General features: G+C 54.0%; 2 protein-coding genes across 24 annotated transcripts in view; both read left to right on the plus strand.

Annotated features, from left to right (window-relative positions):
• Positions 1–8275, plus strand: part of NLRC5 (NLR family CARD domain containing 5) — a 95023-nt gene extending 86748 nt beyond the window's left edge. For 6 of the 12 annotated variants that reach the window (XM_024747349.1, XM_024747359.1, XM_024747356.1 and 3 more), the window contains 6 exons: positions 99–182; positions 548–631; positions 1606–4179; positions 4270–5290; positions 5613–6453; positions 6739–8011. In XM_024747349.1, coding sequence (XP_024603117.1) covers positions 99–182; positions 548–631; positions 1606–1717 — 280 coding nt within the window. In that variant the 3' untranslated portion in view covers positions 1718–4179; positions 4270–5290; positions 5613–6453; positions 6739–8011. Of the gene's footprint in view, positions 1–98; positions 183–547; positions 632–1605; positions 4180–4269; positions 5291–5612; positions 6454–6738; positions 8012–8158 lie in introns of those variants that run through there. The other 6 variants (XM_024747353.1, XM_024747354.1, XM_024747352.1 and 3 more) reach the window with 6 other exon arrangements.
• A 1482-nt stretch (positions 8276–9757) lies between these two features.
• Positions 9758–10410, plus strand: part of CPNE2 (copine 2) — a 51279-nt gene continuing 50626 nt past the window's right edge. For 5 of the 12 annotated variants that reach the window (XR_003003541.1, XM_024747364.1, XM_024747365.1 and 2 more), the window contains exon 1: positions 9759–9957. The gene's annotated coding sequence lies outside the window, so the exon portion shown is untranslated. Of the gene's footprint in view, positions 9958–10410 lie in introns of all 12 variants that reach the window. The other 7 variants (XM_024747370.1, XM_024747369.1, XM_024747371.1 and 4 more) reach the window with 4 other exon arrangements.

The following is a 10410-nucleotide window of genomic DNA, read 5'->3' on the forward strand; positions in this document are numbered from 1 at the left end:
GGCTCCCCCATCCCCGTGGCCCCCAGCCCTCCCCACCTGCCCCCTCTCTCTACCCTCACTGCTCTCCTGCCACTGACATTGGCACCCCTACCCTGCAGGCTGTCCTGGAATCTGCTCGGGGATGAGGCAGCTGCTGAACTGGCCCGGGTCCTGCCGCAGATGGGCCGGCTGAAGAGAATGGAGTATGAGGGGCACATCCGGGGAAGCCAGAAGTGGGTGGGGAGGACCAAAGGGGGACCTGTGTCCTGGGGAAAGCCAAGAGTCCACTGGGTCAGGCCCCTAACTCCCAGGAAGCCCTCCTGGATTTGCTCACTCCGGTCCACTCCAAGCCCCTGTCAAGCTTAGCTCTCCCTGGGTCCCGGCCTTCCGCCTTCCCGCTGCACTGCTGAATGTTGAGTTCTCTAAGCACATGTGTGGGGAGCCTTTGTTCCCCCCGCCCAACTTGGCACAGGGAAGGGACACAGGGAATCACCCCTCCGGCCGCCTCCTCCCCATCTCACCATCTCAAGTCAGTCTCTTTCCCCTTCCTCCGCCATCCGTCGGGAAGCCTGGAGAAGAATCGGATCACAGCTTATGGAGCCTGGCTTCTGGCTGAAGGGCTGGCGCAGGGGTCTGGCATCCAAGTCATTCGGTAACAGGACTTGCAGGGGCAGGGATGGTTGGGGCTGGGGTGAGCACACCAACCTCTACAATGTAAAGGCACCTCCTGTAGGAGAAGGCAGGACCTGGGTCGGGAATTATCCAAAGAGATTTGGACCGCACCATCAGGGATTTGGCAGCAAGCAGACCTGGATCAAATCCCAGCTCTGCCAGTTGCCGATTGCATAACTTTGCATCAGTAACTCAAGCTCTCTGAACCTCAGTTTCCTCCTTTGTAAAATGGAGGTAGTGATAGTATCTACCTCAGAGAGGTGCTCTGCAGAGTAAATGATTATATAAAGCACTGCGTGCAATGCCGGGCACATAGTAAGCACTTAAAATGGTAGCTATCATCAGGACCACCACATACAGTTGTATAGGTGGTGCACTGAACTTCAGAGTATTGCATCTAAGGGACACCACTCACATAGTAGACGTGTTAGGTTTCTAGTAGTAGTGAAGTGCCTCGCTCTATAATACAGTATATTATGATAATTTCAGACGATGGAAGTAAAGTGTCCTAAAGAAGGGGAGCTTTTTCCTTATTTGTCCAAAGTGTCATATGAGCATGGCCTGGGGAAGAAGCTAGCTCCCGGGGAAGAAGACTGAGTGGAGGGGACTTCCCTGGCGATCCAGTGGTTAAGACTCCACGCTTCCTCTGCAGGGGGCATGGGTTCAATCCCCGATCAGGGAACTAAGATCCCGTATGCCGTGCGTTGTAGCCAAAAATAAATAAATAAATAAAAAAGATTGAGTGGAAGAAGTCTGGGTGGGCATGGGGGATACCATCTCCCTAAGGTAGCCATGCTGGCCTAATACCTGCTGCTGCCTACCAGGTAACTCTGGAAACAGCTCTTACCCTTTGGGGCCTTGGTTTCCCCATCTGTAGGTTGGGCAGAGGGCAGAGATAAGACAATAAGTGAGCAGCTCCCAGTGCTGAGAAGAGTCTGTCTCTGTGCCCTACAGCCTCTGGAATAACCCCATCCACCCGGAGATGGTCGAGCGTCTGCAGAGCCAGGAGCCCAGGCTGGACTTTGCTTTCTTCGACAACCAGCCACAGGTCCCTCACGGCACTTGATGGCCCCTCGAGACCTTTCAAATGCAGCCGAGTGATGCCAACTTCCACCCACCAGGATAGAGGACTCAGGAAGAGAGCCTCAGCTGGCTGTCCCTGTACCCTGCCCCACGAGGGGGAGACAGGTTTTTCCTGCAACAGTCTTCGGGGAGGACTTTTTTGGCAACAAAGGGCCTAGTATAGCCAATAGACTACCCTACATCCCATGGGACATGCATGACCAGCCAGAAACATGTAACACAATGAGCATGTCATGGTGTGATGCGTGACACAGAAGGTCACACGGGACAGCATTCCATGTGACATTGCATGAAACTTGCAGTGTGGCCTGTGGGTTAATGTTATGGGTCTTAGCACTACATGTGATATATGAGACATAACAAATGTCCGTGCCATGTGGCTGGCCGGATGCCCTCAGGCAGGTCCGAGATCTAATTTATTACTTTTTTAAACCAAGTGTGTATTTATAAATTGCATTTCCAGAGCAGCTAAGCCAGAAAATGTCTTCCGCCCAGAATGGGATGGGGAGAGCATCCAATCACTGACCGGCCCAGTGGCCCGAGGGCCAAGGCTGTGGGCCAAGCCAGGGATTTAGCCATGAGGCTTCCAGATGAGTATCCTCCTGCCTCAAGCCTCAGTTTTCCCATCTGTGAATTGGATCACCCACTCTCCCTTAGTTTCCTAGGACTTTAGGCCCAGGTCCAGGTAGAGCCAGCCTGACCTTGGACAGGCCCAGTCCGTGCTGTGTAAGGGACGAAGCTATGCCTAAGGGTGCAGGGGGTGGGGACTGCCAAAATATTCAGGTGAGGCCACTGGATCAAGCCACTACCTCAGCAGAATCTGAGTGAGCTCCCAGGGGCTGCATGTGTTACACAATGTTCTCATTACTTCCAAGAGGGCCAAAGGGTGGCCCTGCTACACTGCAAGCTAAGTTTGACCAATAAATGTGGGTGATCTTCCAGCCTCTAGCCTGAGTCTGATGTGTCCCACCACCTCACCAAAGTCAGAAGTGGTTCACCCCCTGCCCTGGGGACTGGAGAGCAGGGCAGGCTACAGAGAGAAATGCTGAGAGGAACACTGGCCTGGGAGTCAGGAGGCATGGGGTCAAGTCCAGACTCTGTCTCTATGTGTGGTCATGTGATCGTAGGCAAGTGACGACCTCTCTCCAGAGCTCACCTGCACCATGAGGGTATTGTAGAAGCTCATAGTGTTAGAAACAGTCTTTGTTTGTTTGGCTTGCATTATATTTATGCTCTTTTCTGATTTAACTGTCAGTATTTTAAATTGGGAACTTTGACCCAAAATTCAGATTTTCAGCTTCTCGTAGGTGCTAGTCCAGCATTCCCACTCAAGAGTAATCTGCTGGGGACGTATGACTGTGTCCTTTAGATGTGGCGCACATCTGTCAGTTTGCCACAGTCCCCACCACTCCGCAGTGTATCCCCTCTCACTATTGCTGCTTGCCTGGTCCTTGTGAGAGCCTGGGAACTCCTGGCTAAAGGATTTCCACAGGCAGGTGGTACATCAAGAACATGGCTTTGCAAGTCAGACGGGCACGGAATGGAATGTGACTTGACCCCTTGCTGCCTGTCCTCAAGGCCAGGAACGGTTTCTATACATGTTAGTAACACCCCTGGCCCCCAGGACTTTCAGAGGGGTCAGGGAAGCAAAGTGTACAAAGTCCCTAGTATGAAGAGGTAGGTACTGGTTACATGCTCGTTCTCTTCCCTTTTAGGGCTGAATGTCGTATGAAGTGAAGAGGTGTTTGAAATGGCAGGAGAACAGCACTGCCTCTCCATCACCTACCTGTGGGTTGAACAAGTCCATATCTGGGGAGCCTTCCTCCAGAGCTGCACTCCACTGTAAAAAGTGGAGCAGGGAGGGTGCAGTTACTACTGAGCACCACTGGAGGGCAGGCGGGCCCACTGGCGAGTCCTGAGATAACTTCACCACTGTACCCAGAATGAAGTTAGGAAGTGATGCTAGAGGCTGTTCCCACCTGGCTTGGGAACCTGGGATACCCCAGCTGGCTTGTGGCTCACCTGGATGGCTTGGCCTTGACCTTTGCCACCCTCCATGTTGTCCTCGGTCCCCCGCCAAGCATGAGGAGAAAGTCCTCCAGCCAAATGCCAAATACCCACACCCCACACAGGGACACTCTTTCTCGGGCCAGGATCAGGGCACACCTGGCATCAAGTGGGGCCATCAGCCTGGTCCTGGGGGAGGGGATGGGCAGGTAGAGGATCCAAGAAGTTTACCTGGAAACCTTGAGTCCCAATTCAGTCTTTCCCTTCTGGGAAAGGATGCCAAGGCCATCAGGGTGCACCTTCACGCCAAGGAGGGTTGTACTGCTTCCTCCCCTTGCCTAAGACTGGAGTATGAATTCCACAAAGCCTGAGGAGCCTTTGACCAGGAAGGTCGCAGATGAGGAAGGAACAGAGCACTGACCAGAAGCTCCAGCCCAGGTGAACCGCACACCACGCAGAGCCCAGAGCTCAGAGCCACTTCATTTGCTGCTTATTTATTTTCCTTTTCCCTTCTTCTTTCCCCTTTAGCTCTGCCCAAGTTCTAAACTCCAAGAAACTTGCAGCAGCTGTCCTGAAATACACCACAGTACTGTCAGCACCACAGAGCCGCCTGGGCCCAAGTCAGGTGCGGTCACCATGCTCATTTCATTAAGAAACTTCCTCTCTGGCCACCTACTTGTTTGGAGGCCTGGACTATTTTTCTACCCCATGCTGATGAGGTCTCCCTGCCCCTTTCCTCCCCAAAGTAAGCTCAGTTTAAACAGATCTATGAAAACAGATAAAATGCAAAGAAAAGTAAGGCTCTGGGCCAGTAAGCAGTGTAATCAAAATGGCGCTCCCTGTTTCTACACGTGAGTCTTCCCACTAAGAAGGTAATCGGGCTGGTAAGTTCCCATGTCTAACTGCCAGGCTGGGATCAGCTCATTTTGCTGCTTTGTCACTTGGCCTCCATCCTATGGTTTTACAGATTGAATATCCACCTTTCTGATGGGAGTCACAGAATCTTCCTTCCCACCCGCTCCAGTCTCAAATCCTCCCAAATTGCCCCCTCTGTCCTTCCCCTAAACATACACGTGTCTGAAATCCACTGTCCAGGCCAGTACCTCTCAAACTGAAAAATCATAGTTACAGACACTGCAACGTGCATTGAATCATCTGTGGATCTCATTAATTTGCAAATTCTGATTCAACGGGTCTGGGGCGGAGCCTGGGATTCTGCATTTCTAAGAAGCCCCCAAGTAATGCTGCTGGCCCACACTTAGTGAAACTGCAGACTGGTGAGTAGATCTCAATCCTGACTGCACCTTAGAATCACCTGGGGAGCTTTTAAGGCTGCCTTCCTAAGACTAGAGTGGTATTTAGAAAGCTCTGCAGGTGGTTCTGACGTGCAGCCAGCATTGGAGACCCACTAGTCTGGAGTATGCTGCCCCTCAGAGAGGCGAGGTAACCCTTTGCACCTACCTTATTTTTTGTCCTGGTAGATCCTGGTGACCCTCCTTTCTCAGATGAGGACACCGAGACCCAGAGATATTTCCTAACTTGCCCAAAGGTAAGCTTGTAAGTATAGTAAGTGAAAACTAGTAAGGGGTAGCACCAGGAATTGAACCTGTGTCTTCACAACCTTTTTTTTTAAACTTTTTTTTCTTTCCAGTTTTATTGAGATATAATTGACATACAGCACTGTATACGTTTAAGGTGTGTGATATAATGACTTGATTTACATATATTATGAAATGATTACCATAAGTTTATTAACATCCGTCATCTCCTATAAGATAAAAGTAAAAGAAAAAAAAGTTTTTTCCTTGAGATGAGAACTCTTAGGATCTACTCTCAACAACTTTCAAATTTTGTGACTCTTAATCCCACAGGTGCTGCCCCAGTTCCCTCATCTGTATAGTGAGGGCACAAGCAAAATGAGTCAGAGCACAAGGACCTACTTTCTCCAGCTGCAAAGATGACCTTATGCTTCATCTCTACACTCCCTCAGGTGGGATCTGAATCCTCTGTCTCCCGCCTCACCTGGTTACAGTTCTGTAGGGCTTCACCCTCTGGGACCTCCTCTAGACCCATAGCCACAACCTCAATAACAATGTCCTCCATTTTACGAATAAGGCCCAGAGAGAAACAAGATTTGCCCAAGATTCCACAGCAAGTATTCAGTGGAGCTCAGATTCCAACTCTGGAACACTAAGGGAGGGAGGACATTGGGGTGATCCTGGCTGGGGACTTAACTGGTCTGTGGGTCTGTATGTTCAAAGAGAAGGGTCCCCAGGAAGGCGAGAGGGCCATATGACCTTCCTGACCTTGCCTCTGGCCCCCAGCCCCTCCCTTCCCTGGCCAAGGCCAGGCCTGAGGGCGGTGGCCCCAGCCAGAGCTCTGTATGCCCTCTGGACACATCTGGAGCTTCCGAGAAAAGACCTTGCAGTGGCTGGTTTGGTACAGATCCTCCCAGGATTGGGCCCAGGGACAGCTGGTCTTCCTCCCAACCCCCAGCCACGCCAGTACAGCACCCCACCACCCCAGTGTGTCTCGAAGCCCCCCAGAGCTGGAGTCCTCCCTCCCCTTCAGCCCTTGGAAGCCACACCTTATAGCTCATCCCACACAAGCCCCAGCCCTGCCCTGGCTGCCCAGAAATCAACCTTTGGCCTGAGGAGGAGATGACAGAAGAGGAACTTTCGCAAGAGAACAGAGGCCAACTGCGGTCCCCAGGTTGAGTGTCTTAAGCCAGAAGTATCAGTCTCCTGGGCTGTGCCCATAGGCCCCGCCCCTGCACGCACATGCATAGTTTAGTGCAAGACCGGGGCTGATGGAGGTGTCTGGGGAGGTGGAGGGAGGCACGGGCATCCTGACCCTGTAAGGGGATATCCCTGCATTAGAGTGACCACAACCCTGAATCTTAAAAGTAGCAATAACAACATGCTAGCCCTGGGGTCTAGGCATGCCTGGCACCAGGCTAGACACCAGATACTAAATCCATCCTTACATTTTACACAGGAGGAAACTGAGGCCCAGAGCATTGAGTGATGTCACCCAGGCAGTAACTGGACAGGCTGAGATTCAAAGCCGGGGCCGTGACTCTAGGCCTGAGATGTAGGAGTGCAGTGAGCCACACCCACCTCTCTCCGTGAGATCCCTGAGGGGATGTCTCCATCGCTGATGTGTCTCCACATCAACCCCCTTTGTGGGCAGATGGTATTTTCCAAAGATGGCCACTGTAACCTCTCCCTGCCCACGTGCTCTTCCTACAAATGACCATGACACTCCTCTCACCTAGGGGCGGGGTCTATGGAGAGAGCCAGTGACTACAGCAGAAGTGACATTATATGAATTCCAAAGCCACGTCCAATAAAAGATAATAAGGCTTCCACCTGGTTCCCTTGGGATACTCATTCTTGGAACCCAGCCACCATGCTACCAGGAAGCCCAGGCCACATGGAACGGTCACGGGTAGGTGTTCCAACTGAGGTCCCAGCTGACAGCCAGCATCAATTTCCAGACAAATGTGTGTGAAAGCCTTCTAGGTAACTCCAGGCCCTGTCATGGTCTGACTGCAACTGTTTGAGAAATCCTGAACAAGAACTGCCCTAGCTGAGCCCAGAGGCCCCCCAGAGCCATGAGAGATGATAATGCTTGGGGTGATTTGAGATGTAGCATAGGTAACTGGGACACCCTCCATCCTCTCCCAGCTCACATACACCTGAGTCCAGCCAGAGCCTGCTACGCAGGTGGTGCTATTTCAAGTCACTCATTCACAAGCCATATGCGCATGCGTGCACATACCCTACTATCAGCCTATTTAGGGAATTGAGGCCTCCCAATTGTGCACAGAGAAGTCTCTATCAGGGCAAGGAAAGACTTCAGCATTTTGTAGTAACAGCCTTGTGTTGTGTGTGGATTAAAGACAGACTGCAGAATCAACCCATGATGGACACTTGGCCTTAAACAACTGACCTCTGGGCTCTCCTGAACCCTGACATTTTTTTAAAAAGCTTTATTGAGATATAATTCACATACTACAGCATTCACCTCCTTAAAGTATACAATCAATGGTTTTATCTACAGTTGTGTAACTATCACTATAATTTTAAAACATTTAAAATCATTGCTTTCTTTCTCTGTGGCTCTGTCTGGTCTGGACATGTCATATGAATGGAACCATACAATATGTGGTCTTTTGTGACTGGCTTCTTTCACTTAACACAATGTTGTCAAAGTTCATCCATATTGTATATACATCATACCTTTCTGTGGCTGAATAATATTCTGTTGTATGGAGAGACCACATTTTGTTTATCCTTTATCAGTTGATGGACCTTTGGGTTGTTTCCACTTTTTGGCTATTCTGAATCATGTTGCAATGAACATTCATGTACAAGTTTTTGTATGGATGTATGTTTTCATTTCCCTTTCCTAGGAGTGGAATTGCTGTGACCTGTGGCCTTTGTACTCCGCCCTTGGCCAGGGATCAGCTATCTTCCCCCCACCCCCCACCCCCGGCTCAGCAGGCCCAGCTACCTCATCCTTCAGGTCTCCGAGAGGAAGCCTCGCTGACTCCTCTGGCTGAGTTGGGTCTTCTGAACAACCCTGCCTCAAACCTTTGCACTTTTCATACAGTAATATGATTGCCTGGGCCGTGGTCTTGCCCCCAGGAGGTGAGCAGCGTGAGGGGAGGCACTCTCTGCTTGGGTTCACCACTATCCATCCCAGTGCCTGGCTCTCCTGCTCTGGAGCCAGGAGAGGAGAGGGATTCTGGGGTCCAGATCAATCAGAAAAGGCTTCCTGGAGGAAGAGGGGCTACAGCTGGGTCTAAGAACACCTCTAGATTGGTTTGCCCCACAGCTGGGCTGAGGGCTTTGAGGACTTTAGTTGGAAGCAAGATGAGAGTTTGAGAGCCCTGGGGCTGTTTAGCAGCCGCCCTCTAAGGCTGCAAAGTGCCTGTGACTCAGACGTGGAGGGAGGTTCGCAGGATGCAGCGTGAGTCTCCCAGTTAACCCTCACCTGCCTAGAACGGAAAACCCACAACCCAAGTGTTCTGCGTTAACTCCCAGATTCCCAGTCTGTGAGCCCCGGGGCCAAGGGCTGTGGACGTGGTCTTGAGATCCCCGAGCCAGCTCTGTCCCCCACAATCTGGTTAAATGAGGCTCCTTTGTCTGAGGCACTGGATAGGGGAGAGGGGCGGGGGGAGCGAGCACATAAATACTGCCGAGTGGCCTGCAGCACGAGCGCCCAGCGACAGACGAATTTCTTAAGAATTGGTGCCTCTTCTAGGGAAAAGAAGGCCACCGCCGAAGGGCGGACTCGGTGCGCTAAGGTCTCAAGGACCCGCTAGACGCCCTCCCGCTGACTAGCCCCAGGCACTGTTCGAACTGTGTTTATCTTATCGTCTCCGTCAGAGAAATAACGCTTGTGTCATCTTCCCAGTCCCTGGCGGTAACAAGAAAACGCCGAGCTCTTTTACTATCGGAAAAAAAAAAAAAAAAGAAAACACAGCCATCCTAGTGCTGCCCGATACAGCCCAGAACCAAACCCCGTGGTATATCCCCCGAGGGCGCAGCGTTGAGCCGAACAGCCCTTGGGGTCGAGGCTGCAGAGGGCGCCCTAGGGCCTGGCAGGTCCGGGCCGACCCCACCCCTCGGATCCCGCGTCGGCAGCCCTGAGCGCACAGTGCGGGCAACTCGGAGGTGCCAGCGGCTCGGGCGAGGCCAGCCTGGGGCGAGTGCGAACCAGCTGCGTTCCGATCCGCGGAATCCTAGCCTGGAACGTTCAGATCCTCGGATCCCGGCCTCGAACGTTCGGACACTCGGATCCCGGCCTCGAACATTCGGGGCCCCGAGGCACTGACAACCCGGAGTGCCTGGGCGCGCCAGCCGCTGGCGGCGGGCGGGCAGGATATCGTCCCCGCTCCGCCCGTGGGAGCGCTCGCGCCTCCAGGAAGCGCCCGCCTCGCCTCCCACTTCCCGCCCCACGCCCGCCCCCGCCCTCGGCCGAGGGAGGAGCCCGAGCAGCAGCCGCCGCCACTGCCCGCCGGGCCGGGGAGGAGGACTGGACCTCGAGCAGCTGCGAGCGCACGCGAGCTGGCCATGGCCGCGGGGGCAGCGCCCTGAGCCTGTCCCGCGCCCGCGGGCCCAGCCGAGCAGGGGAGCTCCCGGGGATGCCCCGGTGGCCCGGAGTGCGGGGAGCGGCAGCCGCGCGGTGAGGGTAGCGGGACCCGAGGTGAGTGGGGCCCCAAAGGGGCGGGCGGGGCGCCCTGGCGGGAGGGCTCAAGTTCGGCCTTGGGGCTCGGCTTCTGGTGCCAGTGGCGGCTTGGAAGGAAGCTGGGTTCCGCTTCGGGGGACTGCGGAACCCCAAGCCCCCTCCCTCCACCCGCGATCACCCGGACTCCGGCGTTTGGGTGACTGAGCTCCGACCCGGCCACGCGGGGGCGCTCCGTCTTCGCCCCGACCGCGGGGGAACAGAGGGCAGGGTGCCGAGAGGACGGTGGCGCCGCCCGGGGTCCGAGCCCAGCGGTTTAGGGACCCTCCTACCTCCCCGGAGGCGCCTGGGGGCGTCAGGAAGGTGGAGCCCCGCCACCATCGCAGCTACGGAAGTGCTGAGTTCGGGCTGGCTCCGGGCAGGCGCGGGGCCGGCTCCTCGCTCCCCCCCGCCCCGTGCCCTACTCCCAGCCCC

This window comes from Neophocaena asiaeorientalis, unplaced genomic scaffold (assembly GCF_003031525.2).
Source record: "Neophocaena asiaeorientalis asiaeorientalis breed wild unplaced genomic scaffold, Neophocaena_asiaeorientalis_V1.1 scaffold438, whole genome shotgun sequence".
Taxonomy (NCBI): domain Eukaryota; kingdom Metazoa; phylum Chordata; class Mammalia; order Artiodactyla; family Phocoenidae; genus Neophocaena; species Neophocaena asiaeorientalis.